Source organism: Rhinichthys klamathensis, unplaced genomic scaffold (assembly GCF_029890125.1).
Source record: "Rhinichthys klamathensis goyatoka isolate OS25496 unplaced genomic scaffold, OSU_Roscu_1.1 h1tg000123l_1, whole genome shotgun sequence".
Taxonomy (NCBI): domain Eukaryota; kingdom Metazoa; phylum Chordata; class Actinopteri; order Cypriniformes; family Leuciscidae; genus Rhinichthys; species Rhinichthys klamathensis.
The window spans coordinates 7,858,102-7,878,726 of record NW_026606660.1 but is presented as its reverse complement, the minus strand read 5'-3'; the positions used below and the strand labels follow the sequence as shown (position 1 = coordinate 7,878,726).

Genomic DNA, 20,625 nt, shown 5'->3' with positions numbered 1-20,625 from the left:
ATATCATTTAAAGTGGCTGCAGACTTTTGACTGGTAGTGTACATGAAAATATTATATTTACATATTAAAAATCACAGGAACCTTAAAGGAATGGTTCAAATGAATTATGTCTGGTCATCCATGTATAATTTTTGTTTTCATATAACTAAAGTCAGTGGTGACTAGAGTTAGTTAAGCTCCAAGAAGGACAAACAAGCACTATAGTTGTCATACAAGTTATATAAGCAATCCTAAAGTCATTTCTACTGGATGGGTTTGTGTGTCTATATATTTATGTATATGTGTGTTATAGGCCGATCAGGACAGGCAGTGGCTGTTCGAGCAAAAGCGTTTGGCTTCAATGTGATCTTTTACGACCCATACTTGCAAGACGGTTTAGAGCGATCGCTGGGCGTTCAGAGAGTTTACACATTACAGGACCTCCTGTACCAGAGCGACTGTGTGTCTCTCCACTGCAACCTAAACGAACACAATCACCACCTCATTAACGACTTCACCATCAAACAGGTAGACTACACACAAACAGTCCATTATCACGAGCGCCATCTAGTGGCTGTGGCCTGAACATGACTTTGAGGACTTGTGAAATATCATGTATGGTGTTTTCGTAGATGCGACAGGGAGCGTTTCTAGTCAACACAGCCCGAGGGGGTCTGGTCGATGAAAAAGCCCTGGCTCAGGCTCTAAAAGAGGGCAGGATACGAGGGGCCGCCCTGGACGTTCACGAATCTGAACCCTTCAGGTAACATTCGTAATGACATACTAATTAGAACAATCTCCATGTTGCTGTACACCACAATTTGACTCCAAACATCTCTTCAGCTGCACCTAAACTTGCATGCTATTACTTCTATATAATTTGTAATATTAGGATTAGTGGATCCCAGATTATAGTACATTGACAATGGTGTGTTATTTCAGATGTACAAACATAGCAACGTTTTCTGCTCCGGCATTTTACTTTTCTAGAACATAATGGAAATTTGTTATGGGAGCACAACATTAATTTATTTATTTCGCTTGTATTATTCTCATTTGATTATTATCACAATGTATTGCAATGTATCCAACGTTGAGTGATAATGAATTTTCAAAAGTTTGCATTTGGGAATTAATAAATTAATTCATAAAAAATATTTAAAAAAAAATAATAAAACAATTAAAAAAGATTTTATAACATTATACTTTTTTAGTTTTTTTACCGTTTCAAATAAATGCTTTTCTTTTGAACTTTCTATTCATCAAAGAAATGCTGAAAAAAATACATCATGGTTTCGCCTAAAATGTTTAGCACAATGATAATTATAAAAAAATGTTTTTCAAGCAGCAAATCATCATATTAGAATGATTTCTGAAAGATCATGTGACACTGAAGATTGGAGTAATGATGCTGAAAATTCAGCTTTGCATCACAGGAATAAATTACATTTTAGAATATATTAAAATGGAAACAGTTTTAAATGTAAATACATTTTACAGTAGTGTATGTACTTTCACATCACCAGCGAAGTACATCCTTTCAATGTGTTGTAAAAGTATGCAAATCAGGATATAGTCTCATTCTGTCTCCCTATGCTATGGTTTTCTCTCAGTTTTACTCAGGGTCCTCTGAAGGATGCGCCCAATCTGATCTGCACCCCTCACACGGCGTGGTACAGTGAGCAGGCCTCACTAGAGATGAGAGAGGCCGCGGCCACTGAGATCCGCAGGGCCATCACTGGTATGAAAGCTCCCATTGACCTCTTTCTTAAAATGTTTTCTTTTCAAAATGTAACCGCTTCTGATGATGTCATTGTAGAATTGGCATACGATATTGTGATTATCATAGGGTTGCATGGTTCATTTATTATGGTAAAGTTAATTATGGTTAAAGCTCCAGTCCGTAACTTTTCCTCTTTGTCGCCATCTCTCTGTTCGAAATCTGTAACTGCAGTGATTCGCGGAATTATCATCTTTACGTGGGTTGTAAATCGGCATGAAACAGCGCGGATGAACACAGTGCTTTGAGGCGAGTGCTGCTGTCAGTCACCGCGCTGTGTGGATAGCCTACTGTCATACAGAATCACAGATTCACTTTTTGAAAGTTTGACCAACATAAGAATTTTCATAAGAAAATGTCTTCTGAACAAGTAAGTAACATCCATTTTTGTTCTGACCAACTAAGGGGGAAAAAGCATTCGCCATGATAAGCTTCGTTAGATTTAATCAACGCGATTTACAGCAACCGTGCAAATTATAGCCTACTTTGTTCTCAAATTCATGTTAACAACATCAGCATTGCGTGACTAATGTTAAATTTAATGTGTTTTATGGTTACCTGTGTAGTTCAGAATTCATATTCTCCATAATAGCAAAACGAGAAAGGCACAACAAAGGAAACTCCATAACTGTGTGAATTAAGAAAACGTACTGTTACACGATTGAACTATTGAAATGTCTTACTTGTTCAGCAGAAAAAAGCCGTCTCTTCTTCCGTTTTGAGCCCCTTCAAAACACGGAGTTCACGCACTTTTCAAAAGCCCCGCCGATGTTAAATCCTTGTGTTCGCATGAGACGGTTTCTTTCTCTTTCTCTAGCCACCTTAAATCCGAAGTACGAAGTCTTTTGGGTTTTATAACTGCTGAATCTCCAGTTGACACTGATGATTGTTGTTTGGATCTTTCTGGATGCCATAAGTTTAATAATGTAAAGTGCTGCGAGAAAAGCCTATACATCTAAACATCTCGTCACGCGCCGTATAGCCGAAGGAGCCGAAACTCCTTCTTTATGTGTACGGGTGTGACGTAATTACGCAAAGACATGCTCGAATTTCCCGCGGAAACCCACCAGTACCACTGGAATTAAAATCATTATTACAAGCTAACCGTTTTGAATCTAGCTATGGCAGAATAAGTTTTTTTTAATATACCGTATTTTCCGCACTATAAGGCGCACTTAAAAGCCTTTAATTTTCTCAAAAAACGACAGTGCGCCTTATAATCCGGAGCGCCTTATATATGGATGGTGAACACACGTTCACCAAGACGGGGAGACAGCGCCGGGCGACTTACGCCACTATCTGCCAATGGATCGTGGATGCCTGGGCTGATATATCAGTCTCAACTGTGATCCGAGCTTTCACGAAGGCAGGAATAATCTCTTTATTCAGCCAGCTCACATACCCGTATTTACTTCCTGTTTTCGGCCGAAGTCCACAGTAGTTGATTGTCGAGTTCGCGCGCGCGCGATCAAACCTCCTCCGTGTGTTCAACATCTGATTCGGATGAACTATCCGAACTATCCATTTGAGCTGATATTCTCAGAACGCCACACAGCACCGTCATCGTCTCCACTGTTGCTTAGTTACCAATGATCGCGCACGCGCACTCGACAATCGCCTACTGTGGACTTCGACCGAAAACAGGAAGAAAATACGGGTATGTGAGATGGCTGAATAAACATCATTTTTATTCATATCTTTCACATTTACTGGAGTCAGATTCACCGTGTTCACTTACATGGCTGTGCACTTGTAATGACACATTAAGGTTGTTAAGAGGCTAAAAGCAGGTTTAAAACTTTACCCGTTTAAGTCAACAGGGTGCAAATTTTAAAAAGAGGATAACACGGTGTAGGCAACACCGGTTTTTGTCGTTGTTATCTGTACTGACAGCACTCCAAATTTACAAAAAATGAGCTCAATGTTAAAATTGACCGGAGTTTTCCTTTAACGTTTGAACAACGTTACCATGGGAGTGAACGACGGAGTTGTCAGTAAGCTTAATAAAGTTTGACTTTTTTGTTGACATTTGTTGACATCTAGTGGATGCATTCGCAAACCCAGTCAAACGTTTGACTGCAGTATCTTATGCGCCTTATAATCCGGTGCGCCCTATATATGAAAAATGTTCTAAAATAGGTCATTCATTGAAGGTGCGCCTTAAAATCCGGTGCGCCGTATAGTGCGGAAAAATACGGTAATTATTTTGGATTATTTTTAACTTAAAAAAGTTACGGACTGGAGCTTTAACTGGAGTGTATGTGAACTGTGAAGGGAAGGGGGTCCTGATTTACCTCTCTTTCTCTCACTCCTATCTATATATATATATATATATATATAGCATAACTTTTCAAACTGCTATTTTAACATTCTTATGCTGCCTAGCAAGCACTTGTATTTCCTTCAGGGAATGTAAATCTAGTTCTTTATATAAACTCTGTCTCCCTCAAAGGATCCGTTCTGTTGTACATCAGTCATCATGTCTCGGGGTTTGTTCTGGTTTTCAGGTCGTATTCCAGACAGTCTCAGAAACTGCGTCAACAAAGAGTTTTTTGTTACCACGGCGCCGTGGGGGATGATGGAGCAGCAGGTACACCCGGAGCTCAACGGAGGAGCTTACAGGTGAGAAAAGAGATTTTAAACAGAACCAAACATACATTACCTTTCATATCATACTAACCTTTATTCCATCCACCCTTGAGTTTGTTAACATCTCAAACACCCTTGTTTCTGGGATTGAGAATCGAGAACCGGTTCTCATTTAGAACCAGACCCAAATGATTTTCATTGCATTCAGTTCTATTAATCTCCCAGTCTTAACAATAATTGTTAATATCAGATTTAACATTATAAAAAAAACTTGAAAGAATTGTTTTTAATTTATATATATATATATATATATATATATATAAAATATATATTCTGTATATATACAAACATTCTTACAACTATAGATATACTTAGAAGTAAAACTGAACATCTTGAATATATCTAGAATATATGTTGAATTAAATGTATTTTTCTTACCACATTGGCAAATAGTTTTCTTCTTGTTTTCAGTATAAATCTACTAGCATAATTTAGTGATATTTATGAGCTAGATTCAGAAAAATGTTTAATAAATAGTATAATAATAATTAATAGTTTAATATATATATATATATATTTATTAAACTTTGTTAATAATGGATCAATAAATGGTTTAATATATATATTATTTGTTAACTAAAATATTTTTATTATAGTATTTACTAAAATATGTTAATAATAGTATAATAATAATATAATAAATAGAATTGGTTAATTAATTATAAATGGTATTAAAAACATCAAAATATGTTACAAAAAATTAAAGGTGCAGTAAGCGATTTCTGAGAAACGCTGTTGATATTTGAAACCACCCAAATAAACACGCCCCTACCCAAAAGGATCACACCCCTATCTTGATTACTCTGCCCCAAATCCCTCCCCCCCTCATGATTGTATACTCCCCTTACTGCTGATTGGCTACAAGTGTGTTTTGGTGCTCGGCCCGATCCACTTTTAACAGCATTTCTGAGAATTTCACTTACAAAAGTACTAAATCCTTAATCAAATCGCTGAGGGACCTGTATTGTCAAATAAAATCTGAATCAAAACCAGATTCATAAAATTCCCTCTAATCGCCATCCCTGCTCTTTTCCCCACTCTACTCAAGATCACTCCTTCCTCGCAGTGAGATGAAATACTCAACAAATTCATTCATTCTGATGTATGAGCAGCCAACCAGCACAGCGGCTGTGTTCAGCAATGCAAACAAGCTTCATTAGTTCATCCCTGTGTAGTGAGTGTAATCCCTCCAGATCGCAATATGCAAATAGACTTAAAGGTTACTGCCGTCTGTCCCTGTGGCAAACATAAATTAACTTCGCTCTACATCGACAGCATCACCTCTAGCTTTACCCGCTATGACCCTTCTGAACGTTTCCCTCAACTAACACCTCATTTTTATGCATTTAACTCTCCAACCCACACATATAAACACACACACACACACACACAATGTGTGTTGCTCAGTCTGATTGCTTCTCTCGCTCAGCAGAGTGGCCCAACCGCTACCAGCCGTTTCTCCTGGTGGCCTGCAAGACAAAATGTATACCTAAACAATGACAGGTAAATATTCACAGAGTACTGCAACACAGCCGTCGCCTGATATCAAGATAACAGCCCAAATAGCTCTGTGAAAGACATTGATGAGGTCTGAAACATCAAGCATATCCTTACTTTGATTTGACAACTTTTGTTTTTACATTTCTCATTCCCATGTGCAATGGAACATGCCATCATGTGATACCTTCCTATTTATGGAAATGTTACATAAAGGCTGAACAGCAATTTTTACTTACTAATTGGTTTTTTTTATTGGTTCTAGAATTATTTTAATTGCACATAATTTTTTATTGTATGTATTTTGCTGTGTTGTTATGAGCATTTGTTAAATTAGATTGTGGCACAAATGGCCCTCCATACAAAAATCACAAAGTATTTGAGCATTCAACAAATAACCTGAGGAATCAATAAATCAGATAATAAAACGATTAAATGCATACCTTAAATACCATATATTTATTTTAAGCAATAAATACCTTAATAAAGAATTATCGGTAGCACTTTACAATAAGGTTCATTTGTTAAAATGAATGTATTAGCTAACATGAACTAACTATGATCAATACTTTTTTTTACAGTATTTATTCATCTTTGTTAACGTTAGTTAATAAAAATACATCTGTTCATTGTTTCTTGTTAGTTCACTCACAGTGCATTAACTAATTTGAACAGATACAACATTTGATTTTAATAATGTATTAGTAAATGTTGAAATTAAAATGAACAAAGATTAATATATGCTGTAGAAGTATTGTTCATTATTAGTTCATGTTAACTAATGAAACCTTATTGTAAAGTGTTACCAATTTTGACTGCTAAGTGTATAAATAAGGTTTTTCAGCCAAAATGAAGCTTTGAGTCTGTAAGCAATTTGTTGTAGTCAAAGAGTGTAGCATTAAACCAGTGACCTCACCGTAACTCTGTATTCTCTGTCTTTTCTCCAGGTTCCCCCCTGGTGCAGTGGGTGTGTCTCCTGGTGGCATGGGTGGACAAATAGAGGGCATGATGCCTGGCGGGGTGCCCAGTGCCCACCCCCTGCCGCCGGGCACCCAGCCCAGCCTCGCCCCCTCCCCCACCCAGCTCCTCAAACACAACGACCATAGAGAACACCTGGCCAAGTCATAACCACACACCTGACCGCTGACCAACTGCAAATCGTAGAGACTAAGAGACAGTGAACGGGTGAACAAGCAATCAGCTGCCAGCGCCAGCTGCACCAGAGACATGCTTCACGGACGTCTACCACTGTCTTGTTTTTCAGTTTGAGTGTTTTTCCGTTCATTTACGTTTTAACCTAGGAAGTTCGGTGGTTTTGTTTCTGTTGTTTTTGCGAGGGGCGGACATCATTTCCACCTGTTCGAATGCAGGTGGGCAGTGCTTTCTTGTCAGGAGGCGTGGTATCACGTGATGGCCACGCCTCTTTCCTCGTGCACCAGTTTGAAACATTGACTGATAACCCACATGTCATGCACTTCTCTTCTTCCTCCTCACCTTATTTGGGCACGTAACAGAACTCAACGCAGTTATACGTTTCCACATCGTTTCTATCTTTACATCCACGGAATTAGTGCTCGTCTTTGTTTCAGTGTTAAAAGTGCTTGATGATAAAACATATATATACAGTGTATCTATTAAGAGAACAGAGAGGGAAAGGCTGTTCTTGGGCAAAAATAAAGATGATAGAGAAATGATTAGCATTTGTTTTGTTTTTTTCCAGAACATTTAGAGTAGCTGACCTCTTGTTTACAGAATTGCACAAATTGAACAAGCACCAGCTCAGAAACCACCCCTCTTTAAGACCCAAGAGCACACTATTTTACTAATATATATATATATATATATATAAATTAATTTAGATTAAAAATGTTTTTGTTTTTTTCAGGATTTGTTCGATTCTCTGTCAGGTTTTTAAATATCAGTTCCCCAAAACGGCAATTTGGATTTGAGTGAACGTCACCGTGAGGAACATTTTGATTTTGTGTTTGCTATGAGTTCTGTAAAACTCCAAAAATAGATGGCAGCTCACACAGAAAAAAAGGGACTGGAGTGAAAAACCGCCCCTGTCTCAGGAAGAACATTTACTCCAAAACACACGACAACCCGGTGGTCTAAATACTCGCTCCTTCCCATCAGCCTCTTCGAGGTATTTTTATAGATCTGACATCCAGTGCGTTTTTTTGGTGTTGAATGTATGGCAGTTAAATTAGATTTGTATTGTCTAGTTTAATGTTTTTGTAACCATACTTTCCTGTGATCCTCTCCCTGATCCTTTTCTTTTGGGTTCTTTATGTGGAAGCGCACTGTTCGGAGCTCATTGTGTTGTTTATATGCAATATCCTGAGGTCCTCGGCCAACTCCGGTCAGGTTGGTTCCAGAACTGTAGGTTTGGTTTTTAGTGTGAGTATTTGTATTTGTTTATTGTACCGAGGTGAACATTTAGCATACAGTACAGTTCAAATAAAAAAAAAAATACCGTTCTGACTTTCTATACTGTGCTCGTGTGTTTGTCTCACTTTACACACGCATTTCTGAAGGTCAGACAGGATTGGCAGCATCTGCTGTGCTGTGACCTTCAGATGCCCCTGCATGATTCTGGAGGCCACGAGGGGTCGCTGTGGCTCTGGCTTAATATGTTGCTTGATGCAGCGATCATTGTAAATACTTGCGTGCTAATTTTTGGTAAAGAAATAATAAGAGGGGAACTATACTTTTGCAAAAAAAAAAAAGAAATCACAGCAAAATTTACAAATCACACTAAATTTTGGGGGGTCTTAATAGTTTATTTTAGAATATAATAGTTTTATTATATAATTATATTATATAATAAAATTGTGAAGGGCTAGTTTCCCTCTTGTTATTTCTTCACCACAAAAATGAGACCCCCCAAAAATTAAATATTGCATTAGATACAAAATATCAAAGCCAGTGGCATCTGGCATCATTATGGATTGTGTTATGATTTTTTTCTCAACTTTGAACAATAAATCTATTTTATAATTTAAAACTTAATACATTTAATGTTGTGAAATGTTTTGCTTGAAAAATATAAAATAGGCTTGTGCTATCTTTTCTTAAAATAATTGCTGCTTGTTTATATATATATATATATATATATATATATATATATATATATATATATATATATATATATATATATATTAGGGCTGTCAAATGATTAATCGCGATTAATCGCATCCAAAATAAAAGTTTGTGTTTGTTTACATAATATATGTGTGTGTCGTGTGTATAATTATTTTGTATATATAAATACACACACATGCATGTATATATTTAAGAAATATTTGCATGTATATATTTTATATATATTTATACATAATTAATATTATATATAAATATAAATATTCTATATATTAATAACACATTTTTCTTAAATATATACATGCATGTGTGTGTATTTATATATACAAAATAATTATACACACTACACACACATATATTATGTAAACACAAACTTTTATTTTGGATGCGATTAATTGCGATTAATCGTTTGACAGCCCTAATAAATAAATATATCTATATATATATATATATATATATATATATATATATGTGCGCTTAAAAAGTTATCACTATTTAAAAGTTATTTTGAAATGACTTTACTTAATCGTGAAAAGTATATTTTGGCAAATTATAAACTGTTTGGTCAGGGTTTCAACGCTTTGATCAATTTAATGCAAGACCGTTAAAATATGTGACGTTCTGATATCATCTGACAATAAAATTGTATGTTTTCTGTAAATGTCCTCTTCATTCTGATATTAATCTCTATCTTGTTTTGCTGATGTGCCGTTGCATTGCTCCCACTTGTTTTTATTTGCTTAGTGCTGATAATGTGGGTGTGTCGCTGAAATATGACAGGACTTTGGACACTGGCATTGTTTTATGCGTCTCAGTAGATCAGCGCTATCATTGTTTGAATAGTTGGCATGGGCAGACAGATGCCAGACAGTGTTTGAGTGCTACAGTGAACCTCGTGAAACTAAATACTGCATATATTTGGATATTCTTGGATTAAGTACTAATACAGTCTGACTGTAACAATCATAAGAGGTGCATCGAAGCACGTGAACATATGGGAAAAGCTAGAATATTCCCGGATGGCAGTGTGCAGTGCGGTGCAATGCAAAAAAAGAAAGAAAGAAGCATACGTTAATATATATATATATATATATATATATATATATATATATATATATATATATATATATATAATATCATAGTATTATATATTGATTAGCCATTTCAAAAGTTTATCAAGTGCATAATCAAATCCAGTAATGAATCAATTTTATTTTTTGATTTGCAAAATGTAATAATTAAAATTAAGATAGTTACAGAGGATTAAAGAGAAAACTAAAAAAAATCTGACAACTAAATATAGGTCAATAATGTCTAACAATAACAACAGGTTTTATTTGTGCTCTTCTGAATTCGCATTGAGTGACCTTTGTATTGTGGCTCCTCCCACTTCCGCTGCACAGGTGAGGTGTGCGTGACGTCGTCGAGCATGACGGGAGGAACCTGCGTTTGATATCCATGAAGTTTTTCTTTCTAAACTAAGAGCTCAAATACACAGGTACAGATATGTGTGATTTCGGTAAGTGACTCATTTATTTCTTTTTTATTGCACGTACGAGAATTATAGTTGATTTATAGTTTAATTGAAGACATAAAAAGAGGGTTTCTAGAGAGGAAATAATCCTCCGACATCAGTTATTTGTTCTTTAGAAGTGCGCGTCTGTTGTTATATTTGCATTTTTCTCGTTTTTTATTCACTGTAGAAAAGACTATTCAGCAGCTGGATGAACCCTTAGACACATTATTTTACACTAAATCCTGCGAAAGTAGGCCTAAATCAGCGCAGTTTCAGTAATAGTAGTAGTTTCATAGTAGACACAAATGTCATTTGTGTCACGCTATAAATATACACAACTATAAACATTATGAACTATATAAAAAAATTGTATTGAAGCAACACATAAAATGTATGCCGCTGCATTAGAATTTAAAATATCAAAACAAGTATATTTCAGTAATATAATAAGCACAAAAGCACTGGTCAACTAGTTAAAACTCATGGGAAAATGTTTACTAAACGTAGCATTATTTGTATAGGCTATCTAATGCAATGACTTTTGTAATTGTGAGTTTTGAGAGCACTGCATGAAATTACATTATATTAATCTAGACAAGCAGAAGGGTCCTGGGCGGCTGATGAAGAAAGGATTGACTCTCATCGTCATTGGTCATGTTAATTTCATCCTGAGCGCTATTCTTCATGGCAGCGTGTTACGCCACGTATCCAAACCCAGCAATGAGATCTCAACGGAGTATACCATATCAAACATCATCTCTGTCTCCTCAGGACTGCTGGTGAGTGATTATGCGTTCACTTACGTCCCATCTTTAGCTCCTAAACTCCCAGTGAGTCTGAATCCTGAGAATATTCCCTCAAAAAGGGCATAATCACATCATGTCACATCTACTGCTTATAATTTGGGTGTGCTGTGGTTTTCTTGTTCACCCAAATTAAGTCTGCTGTTTTTACATATATTTAACACATTCAATTTGTTAGGCTTCCTGAGCAGTTTTAACATTTCTACGTTTTCCCACAGAGCCAGAAAAATGAAAGGGTGCTTTCCACTAGCACTTTTGGTACGCCCACGGGTTCGATTGACGTCAGAGTTCGCTTCGTTTGATGATGTGAACGCTGCTTTCAGAGTGTGTTCACACTTGTAATTCGGTTCTTTTGGTCTGGAGTGGACCAAAAAAGAAAATTACACATTTAGTCCTGGTTCGATTAGCATTTACACTGTCATTTTTTAACACCGAACCTAAAGATACAAAACAAAAAAAGCTGCTTTTATGACACAGCCTATATTTTGCGACAGAACGTGTCAAACATCCAGAACAATGCCTTGTCAGCACATAATGAAGCTGAGAACTCTTGAAGAGCTTATAAAATGTGTAAAGGAGTTAAAACAGCGACAGGAATCCCTCCGTTGTCACACACACAAATAAAGATCTGCTGTGAAGAGAAGCGGTTCTGATGCTTGTATCAAACTGTGATGGGCAACATCGTGACTATGATGAGAAAAAACAGCTAAGCCTGAGCATTCTGTCCTTTTTAGGGTCGGTTTTTGGTTCGTTTACATGTCTTTGGCCCATGTTGCGTTCATATTTCAGTGGAACCACATCGGAGTTTGTAGACCCACCTTTTCTCGGTCCACTTGTTTGGTTTTGCACCAGGGTTCGGATGGCAGCGTTCACACTTATTCAAATGAACCGTACGAAAAGAGCAGTCTCCCAGAGTTCGTTTTAATCTAATCGAACCAAACCTGACAAGTGTGAACACACACCCTAAGAAATCAGGTGCGAACCGTACCCGGGTCCGAATAAAAAGGGTGGTCTGGGATACGGTTCATGTCATCTCTGGTACGGTTCGCTGCTGATATGAACGCAATTGTACTTACTCGCGGAGGTGAAGCGCTATTGATGACGTAGACTGTGATTTTATAAAACTGTGTGTTTGTGTGTGTTCTCCCTTCTTTTCTTGACAAGAAAACACGCACTGCTAGCAGAAAATGTATGTCTCAATTCTGCTGGACTTCCACGTTCTTCAGAACATTTGCAGTACATTCGTGGCAGAAGCAAGTGCCATTTATGTGCAGACGCTTTGAAAAACAAAACCAAGTGTTCAAAAATCTAAATATTAAAGTGAGGCGAGCAACTATAGTATGCATTTTGTCAATACCATGTAACTGGGGGTGAACAGCTGCTGCTTTGATGACGCAAGCCTACCACGGTTAGGACCCAAATAATAGAATTAGTGCTTTTGAATCGATTAATCGCATCTAACATAACATTTTGTGTGTATATATATATATATATATATATATATTTTTTTTTATACACACATATATTTATCAACTTTTTTGTTAGAAGCAATTAATTGTGATTAATTGATTTATCAGCACTAAATATAATGTGAACACAAACCAGCGGGGGAAGAAGGAGGGGGGAAGCAATCGAACTCTGGTTCGAACCAGGTAATCAAAGCAAGTGTGAAAGCACCCTAAAATTCCACTTATGTCCTCTAACGTTTTAAAAAATATGTTTTTCTCAGAGCATCGCAAGTGGAATTGTTGCAATATTGGTGTCGCGGAATATTACCTACTGGAAACTAGTAAGTAACCTTTTCTCTGTTTTAGTGTTATATTTCTAAGGCCTTATCGCGATTGTTCTGTATACCACTACAAAAATACAATGTTCTTTCCCTGTGTTATTTATAGTCAGCATGAAACAGAAGTTACGATAAGTCTTAATTGTGACGTACTGTGCAAAAGTCTTAGGCACGTTAGTATTTTCACCCCAATAAAATGGTTTTAAGCCAGTTATTTATTTATTTAGCTATAATGTGTCAGTGGGAAATATCAGTTTACATTTCCAAACATTAATTTTGCCATTAATTGTAATAATCCAGTGAGATTTCTGTATGCACGAGGAGTCTGACAACAGCCGGTATGATCTGATCTCACCATCACTTGAGTCTGTCTGTGATTACATGAAGAAACAGAAAAAACTGAGACAGATTGAATCCAGAAGAACTGCGGCAACGTCTCCAAGACACTTGAAGAAACCTTCCCGCCAAGCTACAGTACTGTGAAAAGTTGTAGGCACTTGTGTAAAAATGTGAGGATGCTTTCAAAAATAATGTCATAAATGGATTTTATTTATCAATTAACTTCTATAACGAAATTAAATCAATATTTGGTGTGACCACCCTTTGTGTTAAAAACAGCTTATGTCCGGGTACACTTGCACATAGTTTTTCAGGTAGTTTTGTAGGAAGGTTGTCACAGTTCTGGATTTAATCTGTCTCAGTTTTTTCTGTTTCTTCATGTAATCCTTCATGTAATCACAGACAGACTCGGTGATGGTGAGATCAGATCATACTGGCTGTTGTCAGACAAAAATCACACTGGATTATTACAATTATGGCTAAATGAATGTTTGGAAATGGAAACTGATATTTCCTATTGACACTGCAGAAAAAGATATAAATAACTGGCTTAAAACCATTTTTTTTTTTGGAGTAAAAATACTAATGTGCCTAAAACTTTTGCAAAGTACTGTTACTGTATATCCGAGTGAAACGGCTTCTCTAACAAGAAAAGATGTAAACACCTTTTTTAATGCCAGTAAACACGACGTCATCAGAGAAGAGATGTCACTGCAAGAGGAAGGGGAAGTTATTTTGATTCCGAGGGCACATAAAAAAAAAAAAGAGGTGCACGGAAAAATTGTTTATAATAAATATGGCGATATTCCATAATAAAGCAAGAATTGTCCATTTTGATTTTATGGTGACATTAACACGGCTCTGTTCTTCTGCTTCCTGTAGCACATCGGTCTGTTAGTGAGTTCCTTTCTGAACACCCTGCTCACGCTGGCATGTTTATTGGGGTTGATTTTGGCTATCAGTCTGACCATTTCAACCGACGGGAGCGGCCTCATGAAAGGATGCAATTCCACTAATAATGCACGTTCTCCGGTTATCGTCGACTGCCCTTTTGATGCCACTCGCATCTACGTGAGTCTTTCTACTGGAAAATATTATCAGAAATGCATCTGTATATACACATCAGCCTATTAGAATGATTTCTGAAAGATCACGTGACACTGAAGCCTGAAGTGATGATGCTGAAAATTCAGCTTTGCATCACAGGAAGAAATTACATTTTAAAATATATTCATATAGAGAGCATTTATTTTAAAATGTAATAATATATCACAATGTTGCTGTTTTATTGTATTTTTGATCTAATAAATTTAGCCTTGATGAACAAAGGAGACTTTTTTTAAATGTTAATTATTCCAAATGTCTTACCCCCAGTGTAAATACTTGAATTGAGAGTCTTGCATATGAAGACTGAACTTGTTTCTCGTCCAGGACACAACCCTTGCTCTGTGGTTCACCTGTGCTGCGTTTACTTCACTGGAGGCTGGACTGTCTGTGTGGTGCTTTATTGTGGGTCTCCAATTAAGAGGCATCGGACCCTGTGCTCAAAACTACATCAGAGAGCAGGTACACCTCTGAATATTCATGCAGACGACTCCGCTGAATTAACCTGCTGTGTGTAAAACCAAAATCATTTTCCTAGGGATTTTCTATGGACTGATTATGGAAATGATTTTGCAGGGTTCAGAGCTCTTTACATTTAATGCATTTAAGCAGGTGGTTTTATTCAAAGCTTCTTACATTGCATTAATCTATACATTTCAAAATGCTAGTTTTTGAAAACGATACCGTTATTATATCCATGTGAACTACAAAAAAACTGAAACATCATGCACATGTGTATTATGTGTTCAGTTTATTGGCGCCTAGTGTTTCTTTACAAAGTGACATCGCCAACTACTGGCCTGGCGGCAGAATACAAAATTTTTCGCGGATCCGTGTGAACGGAGATTGTTTTAACAACATTGTCATCGTGAAAAAAGCAAAGGTAAAACTATTTTGTTTTTAGTACATAGTTGTCATGTAACCGTACCCTGAATCTTCGAACAAACTGTTTTCAGACTCTTTGAGATGAGGTGATGTGCAATGTTTTATTATGAGAAAATTAAACTTTTTTTATTTTTATTTTTTACCTTTGATGCATGTAAATCTATTGTTTGAGACCACAACAAAATGAGAAACCTTTAAAATAGCATAATTTGGGCACTTTAATTCTAAAAAGGTCATGTAGAACTGTAATTAAAGCTGCAGTCCGTAGCTTTTTTTGGGGTTAAAAATTATCCATAATACATTTTTGAGCAAATACATAACCAGCCAGTGTTCAAATCTCTCTGCTTGCCTTAGCTCGATTCAAAGCGGTAATTTTGTAAAAATGTTTTTAATTTCAGTGGTACTGGTTGATTTCCGCGGGAGATTCGAGCATGTCTTTGAGTCATTACGTCACATCTGTACACATAAAGAAGGAGTCTCGGCTAGTCCGCTATATTGCGTGTGAGGATGCTGGAGGTGGAGATTTATAGCCTTTTCTCACTGCACTTGATATAATTAAACATCAATTTGATGGCAGATCCAGAAAGGTTCAAATGACAATCACCAGCGACAACTAGAGATTCACCACTTGTAAAACGCAAAAGACTTCGTTCAGACTTCGGAGTATACAGAAAAAAAAGAGACTGCAACCGGCCCATGCGAAAACAAGGATACATATCGGAAGGACATTATATGTAGTCACGCAATGCTGACGTTGTTAATATTAACAATTTGAGAACAAAGTATAATTTGCATGGTTTTGCGTGATAAGATAAGCGATTTTTAGATTTAATCAGCGTGATTTACTGCAATGTCAAAACCAGAACAAAAGTGGATGTTACTTACTTGTTCAGATGACATTTTCCGGTGAAAAGTCTTATGTTGGTCATACTTCCAAAATGAATAATCTGTGATTCTGAATGCCAGTATCCACACCGGCGCGGCGACTGACAGCCGCACAGTCTCCTCAAACATTGTGTTCATCCGCGCTGTGCCGTGTCGAAGTACAACTGACGTAAAGCTGATATTTCCGCGAATAACTGCAATTGCAGATTTCAAACAGAGATGGCGACAAAGAGGAAAAACTGCGGACATTAAAAAACATAGGGATTAAAAAGAGATATAATATGAGCTCTTTTTAATCAATGTGATTGTCTTTCATAACAGCTGGAAGAGGAGGCCCTGGCGTCAGCATCAAAGATGGACCAACACCACACAACTCAAGGAGAGCGTCTCATTGCACATCAGTCCGCCAGCGCTTAGAGAGGTGGGACATTTACTGTGGTGAAACAGAACATAATGCAAGTTTTCATTCATCTGGAGTTACATTCTGCATTTGTATTAATTAATAATGTAAATTGTTCTGTAGATGATTTGAAGCACTGAGGTTGTGAAGCAGATTTTTTGCCACTTGAACTCAAGTCAGTTGAGGATGTTTGGTCTGAATGTGTTCAGTCTACTCATATAGATTGTAATTAAACCCAAAACATATTCATAGTCATTTTCTGAAACTGTATATGGAGTTACATGTTGTGCAGTTATGGTTTACATGGAAACTAAACACCCAACTTAATTTCAAAATTATGATTTTTTTTAAAGTGACCACTTGTATTCTTTTTTTATATCATGTTATGTTATTGCGCTCCCAATGTCAAATATACCAAATGCTGTTTTATTTTACTTTAAAGGAAAGCAACTGTTTTACTATCTAATGTGCCACACAGTGAGCTCTCTATAGCCGGTTGTCATACAAAGTCCAGTATGCAGTATAGGGAGTGTGCCAGAGCGCCGTCAGAGACGTTAATCTGGGGTGGATTCAATGATGCAGAGAAAATCTCACACTCACAGATAATCTAGTGTGATTACAGTAGTTAAATATTGACAGAGACATGACTGAAACTGTCAAAACAAAGAGATTTCCCTCAGCTTGATGCATTAAATTTCATTTCAAAAGACTGTTTGTTTAGAGAGCTGTAATATACTTTCATTCCTGACACGTTACTCAAAATCCCTCATCTCGATGCAGAAAAGTGAACCTTTGCTTTTACATTTAATTTAATTATTTGTAACATTGTGGTGTGTTGTTATCAATGTGCATCATATTTGAATATACATTTTCATATTAAAAAAACGAGTTTTCAGAAATCTAACTGCTCCATAATGAATTTTTTTTTACATTAGGCTGTGAAATGTTTTTCAGATATAATAATTTCATTTTAGATTCCATAACTAGAGTTGAAATGGTGAACATTGTTCTTTTATATCTACAGTTTAAAATGTTTTAAATATTTGCTATAATGTTTTAGTAGTTTTATGAACAATTATCTAAAATGCAATTAACATGGCATGAAAAGTATGTTGAAGAGGATGAACAACATTTTCTGAAGACCTACTTTCACTGATCCTTTGTTAGATCGGAAAAATAGTTTTCAAAGACCTGTTTTGTGCCCTTGTGCCTCCTGTGATCTCACACTGGCCCTGTTTAATTCCATATGTAAGTTGATGATGTGTTCTCAGTGTTGGTAAAGCTGACCTCATTCACTTCACTGCACCTGTTGAATTGCTGGACATCTGCTGTTCACTCAATGCATCAGAGTGTCAGAGACAAAAACCTCTACAATCTAGATTATCAGACTCCCAACTATATGGTTATTACTTTATCATTTAATCAAGATAAAGAGAAAAATGCATAATAAAATAACCTGTTCCCCTGTTTTTTTGAGGTCATTGTGAAATTTAGTTTGAGAGTTATTTATCGTTTTTTACCGTATATACATATATATTTTTCCCATTATCTTTTATTTGTCACTGCTTTGATTCCTGTGCAATATTGTACACAAAACAAGTTCCTCTGTAACTGAAGACAAAATATTAGTGCTGTCAAATCGATTAATCGCGATTAATAGCATCTAACATAAAACTTTGAGTTTATTTAATGTTATATAAACACGTCTTTAAACTCAAACTTTTATGTTAGATGCGATTAATTTCGATTAATCTATTTGACAGTACGATACCTTTTTAAAATATTTTTTCGAAATAATTTTTAAAACTTAAAAATATATAAAATATAAGTCAGTTATAAAATAATTCACTTAATTTTCGTTTCGAAACGACTTAATTAAAAATGCACCGTTACTTTGTGCCAGAGATGCACATGCGCAGTTTCTGGCTGTCTTGAGGACCGGTGTTCTGACGATTCATGCTACCCATCGAGATTTGCTACTTAATGGTTATGCGCATGTGCAGACGCACAGTTTTTTTTAACAAAAGGTACATTTTCATGTGTTATATTGTAATTTCCCTTTAAAAATGCTAACTAGCATATGAATATGTGTACGGTCAGCCAGATGAACAATAATAACTGAAATTTTCAGTTACTAAGGAAAAGTGTGCTTTGACAAGTCAAAGATGAATATTTGATGATAATTTTTAATTTTCACACCGTTTTAAAAATAAAAACAGTAGTCTACAGTATACAGTAGCTACTCATAACTTAGAATTGTATTATAATTGTATTTCATACAATATTAATCGACATTCAGTGATCGATTCGCGTTACGGTAGCATTTTTCGACAAGGCAGCACAAATCGTCAGAACACCGGGCATAGAAATACAATAAGCTGTAAGAAAGTAAATTACAATGAAACTTCATAAAATGGGCGGGTATATCTGCCGGGAGGTTGTTTATATCTTGCCAGGTAGGTTGTGTCTGAACATTAACAATCATAGTTTAAGTTTTCACTGTGTATTTTCAAATTAAGCAGTTATTAAAGTTTCTGAGTACTGTTATTAGGATGTAACTAGTGATTGTGTCGACCGCATGCAGAGCTGTTTTGGTCACAAGGTGCGTGTTACTTTTCTCAGCGCTTGTGAGTGTGGACTAATCACAATCGTTAGTGGTTATAGATTTTAGATGCATTATATTTGAGAGAGCTATGGTAGATTTTTAATTTCTTTGTTAGATATTAATCCTTCGAATTAAGGTACTTAAACGATTATACATATTATTACAAAATCTTTTCTGACGAGACAAAAAACGTCGTGGGATTTGAATGCGGCTCAATAGCGGTCTGTGCTGTTGAGCCTCCAAGCGCCCCCTGGGGGAATGAAGGTGTATGTCTCGTTGGAAACAGCTGAAGGTGGGGCGAATCGGGAGTTTCGTTGCGATTGTGAATATGCAAAGCCACCGGGCAGCCGTCCGTGACGCTCTTCATGTGCTCGTTTCGGGTAGTTTACGATTTTTGTATCCATCAGCGTCTCAATGCAAATAAGCAGCCGGAGCGAGTGTTTTCATGCGGTGTGAGTGTCTGAGTGAAACTGCAGCACGGACTTCAGTGTGTTGCATGATTGTAGGTGCTGAAATCAAACCTGCAGCGTAAATCTACACCGAGAGACACGCTGTATAGTGTCATATGGAGAAAACCAGATGATCTTTGCCAGGGAAAGGTAAAGTTTCATATGCATAATATTGCACGCACTGTTCAGCTGTTTTAACCCACATAAATATGTGGTTTTTAGCATATTTTATATAATAATGTATGTGTGTAATATATATATATATATATATATATATGGTCTACTGTTTCTGTCTGGAAATGCATGTTGATTAATTTTCAGACACGAGTAATCCCATCATATGTTACACTGCTGACACCGCAGACCTGTGTGAAATATCGGAAATGATTTATATATTTATAACACGAGTAATGCAATCTAAGGTGTGCGTAGGTTTGTCTATAATTAAATTATTTGAAGAATAATGATTAATTTGACATGTCTAGTAATTTGTGGTGTTTTAGATAATTCATGAAGACTTTCTTCAGATTTTTAATGTCTGGTTACTGTGTTTCGAAAAAGGTTGTGTGTTTGTAGACTCACACAAACGTGTTGTAAGGGGGATGGGATGTTTACACTGGCTCCTGTTAATTCAGATTCAACACAATCGGGATTAAGAAGGGCTGATGAAGTGACATGAGAAAGTGTTACGTATTACTCACTGCCCATATTACTTGCCTTTCTCACAAATCGATTTGAATTAAATGCATTTCTGTTTAAAATGCACAGTTGAATTCGATGTGTGAACTCATAAAGAACAGTACAATTTCAGCTGAATATTCAAAGAATAAAATATGACATTATATT

At 36.3% G+C, this 20,625-nt stretch overlaps 3 protein-coding genes across 14 annotated transcripts in view; all 3 read left to right on the top strand.

Moving 5' to 3' along the window:
* The window catches only part of ctbp2a (C-terminal binding protein 2a), a 50,387-nt gene extending 41,993 nt beyond the window's left edge, over window positions 1-8,394 (top strand). For 9 of the 12 annotated variants that reach the window (XM_056256069.1, XM_056256068.1, XM_056256072.1 and 6 more), the window contains 5 exons: window positions 293-507; window positions 612-742; window positions 1,593-1,720; window positions 4,267-4,381; window positions 6,853-8,394. In XM_056256069.1, the coding sequence (XP_056112044.1) occupies window positions 293-507; window positions 612-742; window positions 1,593-1,720; window positions 4,267-4,381; window positions 6,853-7,033 (770 nt within the window). In that variant the 3' untranslated portion in view covers window positions 7,034-8,394. Of the gene's footprint in view, window positions 1-292; window positions 508-611; window positions 743-1,592; window positions 1,721-4,266; window positions 4,382-5,837; window positions 5,912-6,852 lie in introns of all 12 variants that reach the window. The other 3 variants (XM_056256063.1, XM_056256066.1, XM_056256065.1) reach the window with 2 other exon arrangements.
* Window positions 8,395-10,419: 2,025 nt separating this feature from the next.
* LOC130088993 (keratinocyte-associated protein 3) lies at window positions 10,420-17,435 on the top strand. Its single transcript, XM_056256060.1, has 6 exons — window positions 10,420-10,526; window positions 11,118-11,302; window positions 13,056-13,115; window positions 14,334-14,522; window positions 14,883-15,017; window positions 16,647-17,435. Exons 1-6 carry the CDS (start codon window positions 10,514-10,516, stop codon window positions 16,740-16,742), a joined length of 678 nt encoding a protein of 225 aa, XP_056112035.1. The 5' UTR covers window positions 10,420-10,513; the 3' UTR covers window positions 16,743-17,435.
* Window positions 17,436-19,600: 2,165 nt separating this feature from the next.
* fzd3b (frizzled class receptor 3b) overlaps window positions 19,601-20,625 on the top strand; it is a 33,338-nt gene continuing 32,313 nt past the window's right edge. Inside the window, exon 1 of the mRNA XM_056256059.1 lies at window positions 19,601-19,929. The gene's annotated coding sequence lies outside the window, so the exon portion shown is untranslated. The remainder of the gene's footprint in view (window positions 19,930-20,625) is intronic.

What these genes read in the sequence shown, in the direction of transcription:
- LOC130088993 (XM_056256060.1), top strand. An exon ending in ATATTACCTACTGGAAACTA is followed by an intron (nt 13,116 to 14,333) that starts GTAAGTAACCTT and finishes TGCTTCCTGTAG; the next exon opens with CACATCGGTCTGTTAGTGAG. An exon ending in TTGATGCCACTCGCATCTAC is followed by an intron (nt 14,523 to 14,882) that starts GTGAGTCTTTCT and finishes TTTCTCGTCCAG; the next exon opens with GACACAACCCTTGCTCTGTG.